Source organism: Impatiens glandulifera, chromosome 4, assembly GCF_907164915.1.
Source record: "Impatiens glandulifera chromosome 4, dImpGla2.1, whole genome shotgun sequence".
Taxonomy (NCBI): domain Eukaryota; kingdom Viridiplantae; phylum Streptophyta; class Magnoliopsida; order Ericales; family Balsaminaceae; genus Impatiens; species Impatiens glandulifera.
Genome location: NC_061865.1, coordinates 13,302,385 through 13,316,552, shown reverse-complemented (window position 1 = coordinate 13,316,552; position 14,168 = coordinate 13,302,385). Strand labels below are relative to the sequence as shown.

The 14,168-nt window shown below is 33.6% G+C and overlaps 1 protein-coding gene across 1 annotated transcript; it reads right to left on the bottom strand.

Annotated features, from left to right (window-relative positions):
* Window positions 1–12,840: 12,840 nt before the first annotated feature.
* On the bottom strand, window positions 12,841–13,503 carry LOC124934768 (increased DNA methylation 1-like). The gene is made up of 4 exons (XM_047475274.1): window positions 13,435–13,503; window positions 13,263–13,362; window positions 13,001–13,187; window positions 12,841–12,908 (listed from the first exon to the last, which is right to left on the bottom strand). Exons 1-4 carry the CDS (start codon window positions 13,446–13,448, stop codon window positions 12,841–12,843), a joined length of 369 nt encoding a protein of 122 aa, XP_047331230.1. The 5' UTR covers window positions 13,449–13,503.
* Window positions 13,504–14,168: the final 665 nt, after the last annotated feature.

The window sequence follows — 14,168 nt, the reverse complement described above, 5'->3', positions numbered from 1 at the left end:
GAGAATGAACAAAATGATTAGAAATGAATAAATAGATAAGAGAGAATGAATAATTTTAAAAAAAATGATAAGACAGAAAAACGCTAAAATTATAATCTTAAACGTTCGTAAAAGTGTGTTTGATTATATTTTTTTGCTTGAGTTTATTACGCAAAATTAATATAGCAGCTTATTACGCAAAAATTCATAAACGGCTTATAAATGTCGAATCAAACAAACGAGTCCTTAATTATAATATTAGTATTAGGTGGATAACTCCTCCGGACTGTATGAATGGCAGTGTGGCCGCCCTTTTAATCTCTCAACTCTTTCTTTTTTTCATCTTTTTATTCTATGTTTTAATATTATTTTCTTTTTATTTATATTTTTATTAGCTAATAGTAATGATATTTTATATTTTTATTAACTAATAGTATGTTGTTTTACAATACATTATCAACACACGACTATACAGCTGTTTAAGGTATTTTTTCTCATCATTATTTTTTTTATATTATCACTATCCTTGCAAAACATGATTTTTTTTCTTTGTCGGTTTCTCGGAATAATTATATATCATGGGCTTGTGACATTAAAATGCATTTTGCATCCATGAAATTAGAGAAAAATTTTGTCCCCGATTAAAGTTATTGAACTAGAAAAAGGCAAAAGCCATGATTTTTCTCTATCATCATATCGATGAAACACTTAAATTACAATATGTTACACTGGAATCTCCGCTAGAGCTATGGTATAAATTGAAAAAGATATAGAAATGAAATTATATAAATAAAAGATTTTAAAATAAAACAATTATTTTAAAATATTTATTTGAAAATTTATCATTGTTTTATATATATATATATATATATATATATATATATATATATATATATATATATATATATATATATATATTAGAATTACTAATCTTATTAAAAAACACAATTATAATCAAATCATAATTTAAAAAACTTTTAATAATTATTATTTTAAAATAAAGTCATTAAATTAAAATATTAAATATATATATATATATATATATATATATATATATATATATATATATATATATATATATTAAAAAAACTAATGGAATCAGGGCGGGTCTAATTTGGGGTTTAATGGAAATTTAAATTTTAGAATTTCTAAAATAATAAATTTTTTTTTTAATTTTAATAATATAAAATGAGATATAAATAGTTAAAATATATTATAATATGCAGGTGAATATATGGTATTTTAAACAATAATTTTATGAGTATTTAATAAATTATTTACTTTTGAATTTTCTGAAAAAAAAAAGATGAAATAGTGGATTATTTCACCCTGCTTCATTTAAAATTAGTTTCATGATGATAAAAAAAATAATATATTCAAAAACTATCAAATATGATTAAGAAAAGAAAAAATTAATAGTAGGATTTTTTATTTTTACTTTCAAAACAAATTTAATTAAAAAATTCAAATGAATTGGTAATGTAAAATTATATAGAAATCTAACTCAAACTTCTCTTTATGTGTACTTAATGAAGATCTCTATCCTCTTTTTCTATAAGAAAAAAAGAAATTCAAATTATCAAAAATTTAGAATTTAGATTTTCAAATCTGTAATTAAAATTTTCATTTGCAAATGTGTTAATAAAGTTAAATTAGCTCCCATAAAGCTTTAGTAACTATCCTTGAAGAAACTAATACTTAGCTAAGTTAAATGACACTGACATACTTTTTTAAAAGTAATGATATGGTTGTGAAAAAATTATATCGAAAGTCACATTGATCCAACAAATTGAACCGGGAACAATTTAAATATTCAATTTTGCACTGTATATCATATATGCTATAATAGTTTTGGACTAATTTGTGTACTACATGTATCACTTACTATTTTATAAGTTACATTTTAATTAAGAAATTAGTTTTAGTTGTAATCTATACATAATCTAAGAATATAATGATTGTTTACTTATTTTTTTAATTTTATGTGGATACTTGACTGTATACAGTTGATTGAGCCAATAAGGTTTAAGTTCTTTTAATAAAATTATTATTTTCTCTTTGACAATGTCTCAAGTTGGTTCGAATTTATAGATTATTTCAAAAAGTTGATAATTATGGGGTACATATAGACTTGATGTTATCTTAATATATTGTTATAATTTTTTTTATATGTTAATATTTTGAGCATAGAACTAAAACAAATGACTCATTGATAGATTGATTGAAGCAATTTTCCTTTCTAGACAAATACATGCTTACAAACTGTTGGGTATTGGTTGGCCCAACATTGTGGCCCAATCTCTAGTAACCCGCTTATTGGGCTTGACCTAATAATATAAATAGATACTACTCTCTTAGTGGGAGGAAGAGGTCAAATTCCTTTGTGGTGTTTGGATGCTAGTGAGAGGGTTGCCTCCTTTGTGTGAGATAGTGGTGCAACGAAATCGATAAACAAGAGGACTGAGCCAAACTTTAATCGCATTCACACCCAACAGTGGTATCAGAGCTAGGGTTTAGGGTTTGTAATTGGAGTTTGAGATTGGGTTGGAGGATGTAAGTTATCTTCACCAATAAGCATAGATCTGTCCTTGTTTCTTCCTTAATTCTCATCTTTTATTCTCTGCTTCTGTTGCTACTGGAGGAAGAAGAAAGCCGCCTCTGGAAAAGAAGTCGTTGTTGTCTTGTTCAACCGTTGTCGGTGTCGCGTTTGTCGCGACCGTTGAATCAATCATTCAAGCACGAGAGAGCAGCCAATCATAATCGATCAGAACAATTTCTATTTGCAGAATATTTCCGTACTATTTTGCACAGATTCAGACGAAAAAAGAAAGAGTAGGGCTTACAACGGCGAATTTGGGGAAATGAACTGGAGTTCCGGAGGACAGGCCAGAAGTAGAAGCAATTAACACCCCAGAGGAATGGAAGGAGAAGGAATCCGAACTTGAAGAACCTTCGTGCATAGCTGACGGAATCATCCACTGAAAGTCCCAGAGGTCCGTCAATGGTCGGCCATTGTTGCTGCCGCTGAGACGCGATCGGATTGTAGCCTCTGTTGTTGGTATCGGTGACGGGAAGAACATGCCCTACAGTTTCCGTAGAATTCTGTGAGCTTTCCATCTCTCTCTTTCTCTTCCGAAATGACAGTACTAGATTATAATTTCATCATTTCAATGTAGAAAAAACGGCACTTTGCACTCGCATTTATCCACATAAGCCTTGGGAGAAAATATCAAATACCCTCTCAAATTCTTATTTTGTGGTATGAAAATAAAATAAAATTTATTGATTTTAAAAATAAAAATATTAACATCGCTAGCATATTCGACTTGGATATGGCACACGAGACTTGGGCACGTAAACTTTTATGCGTTCAAGATGATGGGGAGAATGAGATGGCTATAAGACTGCCCAAGATCACACACCCCAACCAAATGTGTGAGAGTTACATGATCGCGGTATCGATCTGCATGTATTTTTGCGGTACGGCTCTAAAGAACTTCTTGACTACGGAGATCTCTTCCACATTCTCTCCCAACGAGCAAATACAGTCACGATTGATGTCAATTTAATGGCGAAATCATCCACCAACTCTCCGTTCTTCATTCGAATCGCCTCAAAGTGTGTTGCCTCCTTAACTCTCTCCACTCCAACATGCATTGTCTTTAGCGTTTCTCATGCTAGTTTGGCGGAATCCTTCTCGGCCACCATGAGAAGGACGTCTTCGGGAAGCGTTTGATAGATGACGGCGAGAGTCATTCTATCATTCCGTTTGTTGACCTCGTCGAGCATCACGGCTTCCCACACTCCTTGTGCTTGTAATTTTATCCGCATCTTCAACGCCCACACCGAGTAGTTACTCTTCGTGAGTAACAAATATGAGAGTGTCACATTCCCTTGTTGATTTTGTCGACGACATATTTTTCAGATAGGCTATGATACCAAATATTGGTTCCGATTATCATATCTTCTAAAAACAATGATGAAAAAGGAAAATAAGAAAAATTGGGAAAAAACAATTATATATATATATATTGAAGAGGAAAAGTTTTAGAAAGACTTAATGTTTGTATATCAAACTTTTGTAAACAACATTTTAAATGAGTAGATTAGTTTAAAAACCTTAAAATACTTATAAATACAAGTCTAAGCCCATTAATAAATAAATAAATTCTAATTGTATAAAAAAAATAAAGACCAATAACTTTCTAATTTGTTGACAATTAATACTTAAATTTAAGTATACTTCTCAGTTTTACAAACATTCCGGTGTGAGTCTATAATCTCCGTTGTGGAGATGTTACCAAAACTTCCATCAAACAAGAACATAAAGTTCACGAGTTGCAAAATGCAAAAGATCATAGGTCAATATAGTCTAACTAATATTAACTATAAAGTAAGGACGAATCTAGGAATTTTTTTCATTGGGCTGAAAATATTATATCTATATATATATATAATGATCCTTAATTTTTAAAGTGTCCGTATTGTCGGGTCGAGAGATCGAGAGATGTGGTTGATTTGGATACTTGGGTCGGATTGTGGGTTGACCCGCCCATAAACTTAAAATTACAAGATCATGATAAAAATATATTATTAAGTGAATAGACAAAAAGAAATTATAGATTCATTAATGCATATAAATCGTTTTAAAAGACTAAATAATATATTAATTTATATAATTTTTAAAATAATTTAAAATAAAATTAGAAAAGTATAATTATGAATTATAGTAATTTTTAAAATATAATAAAAAAAATTAAAATTATAATAATTTATACAAAACTGAGGGAAAGGTCAGAGTTTGATCACCTGACCTCCCCCATTATCGTTTCACTCCAATGTCAACCAGACTACATCATATTTGTTATTCATATACATATACATCTATATTGTTTTAAAATTCTACCCTGGGCTAGAGCCCGCCACGTCGCTCCGCCGTTGCTATAAAGTACTCATTTAATCTTAAACTTCTAGAGGGGAAATTTGATCAAATAACCTCAAAGATGAGGTTATTTGATCTGATGGTAATTTGATAATTTATTTGCGCTCGTGGTGATTTTATTTTTTTTGGACGATTTTGCCCTTGTCGCGAAACGCTAAGTGACTTAGCGTTTCGCGAAGTGACGATATGTGAAATGTCTAGATTACCCTTACTATTTAATATAACCTCCGTACTTTTTTTTTTCATTTCTTTTCTTCTCCTTCTCTCTCTTCCCGCTCTTCTCCTCCTTCTCTCTAAACTCCGGCGGCGGCGGCAGCGAACTCGTCGGAGATCTGTTCGTTCGAAATCCACTATGAGCTCCACGACGAGCACGAGCACTGTTCCAATAGGTACGTCTATAAGCATGTTTTATTGATGTTCGGTTTCTGAGATTGATTAGGGTTTACTTCCCGTTTCGCTAAGTGCCTAGCGATTCGCGAAGGCCTTCCCGTTTCACCAAGTGCCTAACGATTCGCGAAGGCCTTCCCGTTTCGCTAAGTTCCTAGCGATTCGCGAAGTATTAATTATCCGTCTCTAAATCAAATAATGTTTTTTTATTGCAGCTGAAGTTTTCGTTTTCTATAATGGAGAGTGGAAACTTGATGCTGATGGAATACTGTATTTTGATGCATCTTCAATCAAAACATTTGATTTACCCCAAAGTACTCGTTATGCTGAATTACTTGATATACTCTACGATAGACTTAATCTCCAGATATCAACATACGATTTAGTGCTCCAAGTGAAGTATGATATTCCGAATATCAGAAATCCAAAACCTGTTTTTATTCATAATGATGGGGATTTGAACACATATCTATCACGCTTGATTTTGGGTCGAACAGTGTCACCATTGTGTGTATCTGTAGTGGAGAAGTCAGCATTTACTAAAAAAAAGATACCACTACTTACATACCCAACTCAAGAAAGTATACTACCACCACAACTTACTCAAAAATTTGTTCCACCTATTGTACCCTCGGAATTCTTTGTTGAAAGTCAAAATGAAGCCGGAGAAACCTCTTTGCCTCACATCCCACTTACTCAGGACTTGCATGTTAATAGTGGTGAAAAAGCATCAATACCTATACAACCAAGTGCAAGAAGATCATCATTGGGTACACCAACTAGTGCAAGAAAGGCATCAAATGGTACACCAACAAGTGCAAGAAGATCATCAATGGGTACACCATCTAGTGCAAGACGATCTTCAATGGGTACACCATCGACAGACCCGACAGACACATCACCACCAGACCCCACATTTGCGATGGCATTAACTAGTGAAACCGTATTGGAAGTCGGTTCGTTGTTTGAAAATAAAAAAAAAACTTCAACTTGCTCTATATAAATATGCGATGACCAATCATTTTGAATTCAAAGTGGAGAAGTCAAGAAAAAATCTTTGGGAACTCAAATGTTTGGATGAGACATGCAAGTGGAGCTTGCGGGCTGTGAAAGGTAAGTTTTCTGAGATGTTTGAGATCCGGACATTTGAGCAACAACACTCATGCTCAGTTTTGTCGAGGCCCAAGAAAAAAATGCAAACACCAGCATGGGTTATTGGACAGTGCGTGAAGAGCAAGTACATGGACCATCATCATAACCACTTGCCTAAGAAAATAATTGAAGACACGCAGACAACTTATGGGATATTTTTGACTTATAATAAGGCATGGAGGGCAAGGGAAAATGCTTTAATAGCTGTGCGAGGAACGATAGAGGATTCCTATGGAATACTGCCATCGTACCTTTACATGTTGGAGAAGTGTAATCCTGGTACCATAACCGACATACAGACAGACGAGCTCGGCCACTTCAAGTATATGTTCATGTCCCTAGGCCTCTCGGGGTTTCAAATCCTTTTGCCGTCCTGTATTATGTGTTGATGCTAGTTTTCTTAAGCACAAGGTGGGTGGTCAATTATTGGTGGCTATTGCATTGGATGCGAATGAGCAACTATATCCTGTCGCATTCGGCGTTGTTGATTCAGAGAAGACTTATTTCATGCAAAAACTGAGAGACGCAATTGGATTAGTTGATGATCTCGTCTTCGTATCCGACAGACACCCAAGCATCGCTAATGTCTTGTGTGCTGTTTTCCTAAAAGCAGACCACGGTGCGTGCACATATCACATAAAAATGAATATTGTTGCCAAATTCAAAAGTGATAAGTGTCATGCGGAGTTTGATTCGGCTTCAAGGGCGTACACTATCCACAAATTTAATCGGTGGTTTGACAAGATCAAGGTTAAAGATCACAGGATTGCTGCCTATTTGGAAAAAATTGGGTTCCAAAGATGGAGTAGAGCATTTTTTCCCGGTAAGCGATACAATCAACTCACAAGCAATTATGCTGAGAGTTTCAATAGTCAGAGTAGGGAAGCCAGAAAGTATCCCATTTCAGAAATGGCTGAATATTTAAGATTCACAATACAACATTGGTTTAACGATAGAAGAGAAAGAGCGTCTAATCACGAAAAAGTTTTATCTCCAAATTATGAGAAGGTGTTACGTGAGGGATTCGAGAATGCCAGATTCTATACAGTCCAATCGCTTAACCGATTCGAGTTTTATGTGCATGACAATCAGTCTCATTTCAAAGTCAATTTGAAAGACATGAACTGCACTTGTAGAGTATTCGAAGTTTCGGGTCTTCCTTGTACGCATGCAATGGCTGCTGCCCGTAGTCGGAATTTGGTTTCTTATGACTTCTGTTCAAGGTATTAATATTTAGCTCACGTGTTCATTCTGTTTAACCAATTAATAATTGGTTATATTTTCCCTGCACACAGGTATTACACAACTGAGTGTTGGATAAATTCATATGCCGAGACATGTTATCCTCTCGGTGATGAAGAAAACTGGGATGTTCCCGAACATATCAAGCAACGTTCGTGTCTTAAACCAAATGTGAAGGTTAAGAAAGGCAGGCCACAAACAAAGCGTAGGTCATCCTAGGGTGAGGTCCGTAAGGTCCCGAGACGATGCAACTCATGTGCTGGGCTTGGACATAATAGGGCAATATGCAAAGCAGTGATGCCTGCACCATCTACTGCACGAGCTTCATCATCTAAGCAGCATGACTCATCATCTCAACAATATGAACATTTAGTTTGATAGATACTATCTTGTAATATATGTTGTTAATTGAACTATGGTACTGGTAAGATACTATGCGTAAGATACTATGTTGTTAATTTAGGTTTAAAGTTTATATTGTATGTTTTAGTAGTAGTATACGATGAGTAATAACTTAGCGAAATGAAGAGTACTTAGCGAAACGGGAGGTACTTCGCGAATCGGGAGGTACTTCGCGAATCGGGAGGTACTTCGCGAATCGGGAGGCACTTAGCGAATCGAAGAGTACTAACTTAGCGAAACGAAGGCTACTAACTTAGCGAAACGATGACCCCAACTTAGCGAAACGAAGAGTCAATTCGAGGTTATCTTTTTTGTACGTTGAAGGGTCAATTCAAGGGTTACACTTGTTTTTTACGTTGAAGGTTTTCTGCAATTCAAGTTCAAAATAATTTATCATCCAACTTCCAAAATATTCATCAAGGTTTACAATACATCAAAATAAGTTATCCAATTTACCAATGTATAACCTCTTCTCCATGGAGGACTCTTCCATCTCAGTCACATCCGTGGTCTCTAGGACAGTCTTTACCTCGATCGATGTGTTTTTCCTGTTGGAATGATAGAGTAACAACCTTGGGCGTAGAGGGTCATTAATCTGATTCCTTCTGGCGAATTTAGGGATAAAGTTTTCGATGACCTCATACGTCCACACTTGAAGTGTCATTGCGAACCCATAGATGTTATATGCAAAAGGAGCATAAGGATCTTCAACCTTCTCCTTCTTGTCAAAATATGAGGTACTAAGATGTTTCATGTTCTTGTTTAAACCCTTGAGGGTGGCTCTAAAGGTGACCTTCCCCCATAGATATTGGAGGAAAGTGTCCTTGTCTTCCACCATGTTGAGTATTTTTTGAAATATAACTCTTTTTGGGTCAAATGTGAATAGGTACTGGCAAATCAGGCATACCAGCCCCATCTTGAATGCATCTTCCTTGTCTTTGCATTTGAAAAAAGCTTTCTCGAAGTCGCACATTTTCACACTCATGCTCCCTTTAAAGTATTTCACCGAGAGAGGTGGACAACAGCGCAATTTTTCTTGGTCCAACTCAGGATAAATGCCGAAACATAGGCCGGTAACCAACGCATACTCCTTCATACCAAATACAAGCTTGTGCCCATTCACCATGAAAGTTATCTCCTTGGAGTTTGAGCTTAACCTCCTCATCAACATATGATGTACAATAGTTCCTGAGAACTGCAAGAGGGGGGCTGTGAATAATGATCTGAACTGGGTATTGTACACACTCTTCAGAAGATCCATTTCCTCGAACTTATTAACAATCTTCTTCAGGGTGAGGGCACTTTTCCACGAAATCCGACCGGGAAACTCAGTAACAGTTGTTTCTGCCATCTACAAAAGGAACAACATCATCAAAAATGTAAGAACAAACACATACACCGTAAGAACTTAGCGAATCGGGAGGTACTTAGCGAATCGCTAGGTACTTAGCGAATCGGGAGGTACTTAGCGAATCGGGAGGTACTTAACGAATCGAGAGGTACCTAGCGAAACCGTTAACTGAACATAAGACAACATTAACCATACATAACTAATCAGAAACAAACAATAAAACTTAACATGCAAAAACCCTAAACAAAAAATCTGAAACAAACACCTAAGCTTAACATGCAAAGACCAAAATCCATAAACAAAAAACCAGAAAATGATCGGCCACCACTAGGTATTTAGCGAATCGCTAGGTACTTACCGAATTGGGAGGTACCTAGCGAAACCCTAATGGCCAAAAAATATACTAAACAGAAACCCTAATGGCAAAAAAAATACTGAACAGAAACACTTAACATTACACTTAACATGCAAAAACCGAAACCCATGAACAAAAAAGCAGAAAATGATAGGTGGGGAGAAGAATGAACAAACCTTAATGACGAACGAGAAGAAAGAAGAAATGATCGTCCTTGACAAGATTCAGTGAAGAGAAAATGGGTTAGAGAGAGAGAGTCGGGCGGTTGAAATGAAATGTTCTGAAATTTTTTAATATATAAGGTCTAGTGCGTGTGCGTACGCGCGTCTCTTCAACTTCCGTAGCGAGTCGGGAGGTACTTAACGAATCGGGAGGCACTTAGCGAATCGGGAGGTACTTAGCGAATCGGGAGGCACTTAGCGAATCGGGAGACACTTAGCGAATCGGGAGGTACTTAGCGAATCGGGAGGTACTTAGCGAATCGCGAGGTCAACGAGCTCCAGCTAAGAGAAAATGGTTTGAATACGTTTTCGCTACTATATTTGTTTAATAACGAAATCGAATTCAAACCATTCTCCTAGCTGGAGCTCGTAGTATTTAGGGAATCGTCAAGTACAAAATTTTTTATTGGTTTCATAGGTAATCTATCTCGTTTGACAAGGTATCAACAACAAAGTCATGGTTTTGAAAAGAACATGTGTTAACAAAACAAACCTTATAATTTTACATGGAAACATTTAGATTCTTCAGAAAAAGTCTTTGAAGAAGCTATAATTGAACTCCAAATAAGAGAAAATTGTTTGAAATTTATTTCTTTAGCTTAATGACTAACGAAATCAAAGTCAGCCAATCTTTGCTTATCTGGAGGTCAATGATAGATTCTTCAAAAGCATTTTCTGAAGAATCTAAATGTTTCCAATGTAAAATTAGAAGGTTTGTTTTGTTAACACAGGTTCTCTTCATAACCATGAAGTGATGTAGATACCTTGTCAAATGAAGTTCATGATTAACTATAAATAACAAAAAATCTTGACACTTAGCGAATCGCGAGGTACTACTTAGCGAAACGGTAAGTCCGTAGCGAAACGGTAAGTCCGTAGCGAAACGGTAAGCAAATCTGAAACGGAAACACATACGCTCTTATCAGATAGAGATTTTCTGCAAATATGAACGAATAACAAATAATAACCTAACGAAATGCTCAAACATGAACCAATATGAACCATATAACAAATAAGAATCAACAAATACGACCAAAACGAAATATGAAAAGGTTTTTGAAATGAAGAAAATGTAAACAAGAACATAACTGCTTATCACATCTGAAATGAAGATCTACCTCGACGACCTTCAAATAGTTAGAATCGGAGACCTGCACATAAACCCTAGAATCAGAAATCTGCATGCAAAATAGATTTAGGGTTAGAAATCGGCAATAGATAAACATAAATGAATTAGTTAGGTTAGAAGAGCTTGTAAATCTGATCTGTATAGATTTGTATGGAGTGAATGAAACTCCGTCGCCGTCGTCGCCACCGGCCGCCGTCGTCGCCGGCCACCGTGAAGTGAAGGAGAGAATTGGAGAAGAGAGAGAAATAAATTTAAGGAAATGAAAATATTTGAGTATTTATACAAACCCCTGATCCACTTAGCGAAACGCTAAGTCACTTAGCGTTTCGCGACAAGGGCAAAATCGTATAAAAAAAAATATAGCACCACGAGCACAAATAAAATAATAAATTACCATCAGATCAAATAACCTCATTTCAAATTTCCAGTTGAAGTAAATTAAGTAGAACTAAACATATAATATTATTTTATGTCACAGTTATTTGAAATTGTAAAATTTTTGTTAAAAGAATATATATATTTTTTTGATAAGAAATTAAATCTCATTAAATGCAATGCAATGAGAGCTACATATAATTTTTTATAATTAATGATCTAGATATCAAATTTTAATTTTGTTAATAGTTCATAAATTTTATATTTAAATTATTAATTATTTATTTTAATTTTATAAATGTTATTTTATATTATTTAGTTAATTTCCTAAATATAATTCGTAATTGAATTTAATGAGAATTTTTATTTAAATTAAAAAAATATATAATTAAATAAAAAATTAATTAAAAATATAATAAACAAATTACAATATAAGAAGTTAAATTTATAAAATTTATTATATTAATTCATTTATTTAAATAAATAATATATATTTTTAATTCATAAATATAAATTCACTTATTTTTTTAAATTATAGAAAATCATAAAGTCCAAATTATAAATTTGTAAAATTTTATTGACTTATATTTAAAATCGAAATTTTTTATTAATTTAAAAGTTTATCTAAATCAAACTTTATTAGTCTACCCTATAATAATAAAACTTTAAGAATAAAATCAAATATAAAGAGAAACATACAATGACTTTAAAAAATATCATAAACACAATCTTAAAAACAAACACCCAACATTTGTAAGAATTATTCGAATTATCAAAATTTTAGACAAAATTTAATATAATTAAATCGGATTTCAAATCCAACAAAACGTAACATCAACTCAAATATGAGCGACGAACAAAGAAACAACACACCCTTCTATAATAAAAATAATATCATAAAAGTAACAATAGAAAATGACTTCAATTTTTTTTTTCTAATAGAGTAAAGGGAGTCAAAGTCTTGTTCAAATATAAATCAAGTTATTTGATATATCTGCAACAATCAACCTCACTTATATATATTATTTGTCATCCCTACCTCCATGCATATATGCAAAATATAAATCATATTGAATTATAAATAATGTGCCAGCACAAGAAATTTCACATGTTCTGTCCACCCAAATACTTTAAGAATAAGCAAAACATTGAGAGTCACTGTTATCAAACACAGTTAAAAAACCTTGAAACTAATCCATAAACTAAAATTTATCCCAAGGTATTATCAAAACAACATAATTAATTTTCAATTTCAACAACTCTATGCTTAAACCCAGACCATCTTCAAGATTATTTCATAATCGTCTACTCTATCTGCCCTTGATCTTCAACTGCTAGGTTTAAATCAACATCAAAGACAATCTTTGACTTCTCTGCATGAACATGAAATTATGTGCATAGGCTAGTTAGAGTACAGAACACTAAGAAATTCACAAGTGTGGGAAAAAGTAAAAAGAGAAAGAACCTGGCTTGCGTATTAAGGTCTTTTGTATCCTCGTTGTATTATGGAAGAACAATAAGGTTTTCGTGTGCCTTATATCTTCTTCTAATGAGCTTTCAATCTTTTTAAAGCGATGGTGTCGAATCCAATGACTAGCCATTTCTTTTGAGAATGAAATTACTAAATTTTCAATTTGAAGATGTCGAAGAGCCTATGGATGAGATATTATTAATCAGTAACATATGATTATTATTGAAAATCAAGCAAAAAAAAATATATAACTCACCCATTCGATTCCAAACAATAATCGTTTGCACATCCCTTTATTACGGTATTTTTCACAGGTGGCAATGAATGGGATCTCAGCGAGCTTTGTCCCATGAATTCTGCAAAAAATAAAAAACCTTAGATATTAACTCTTATATGCAATTATGCATAAACATGTCAAATAGGGTTACCTTAAACATGCCATTGAAAAAATCTCATCATCCTTCTCCAAAACAGCAATATAGGATCCCTTAAAAATGGCTCTACAAAAAGAACAACTCAAAGGTGGTCATAAGTTTGGATTTATTATTGATAACATAGTAACATAATCTCAATGAGAGTGCTTACTGGTAATTAAAAGTAATGTGATCGATCCCGCTGATTTTTGCGTGGCCACTAGAAATAGAATGGAAGCACTCCTCCATCACGTTCCTTGCAATTGCGAGCTTAGAATGGTATACAGCGATCTCATACTCATCATCCAAGAATGCATCAGACTCTTGATTAATTGGGCCCAACAAAGTCCATGAAAATCCATTGTTAAGCTCAGTCTTAGCTCCAAGTGTTTTTCTTAATTCTTTGTATACCTTTTGGCCATGGATAATAGTGTAGTTTAATACATAATAGTCAAACAGTTAAACAATTATCATTTTAAAAGATATTTAAGATAAACTTCTATAATTTTGAGTATCGTGGTTTAAAATCCAAACATTTTTAAGTGGTGTTTTATAACACAACTTTACCACTAAATCTAAATGATTAAGTACTCATATGAAGAAGAGGAGAGCAATCACTATTATGATTAGTATATAACACATAACACTTGGAAATAAAAACCAACTTTTAGGAAACATCTATGAAGAGGGGGAGAGAAATCACCTTCCTGCAGTTATGATCACAAAATGAACTCCAGTTATAGTTAAGA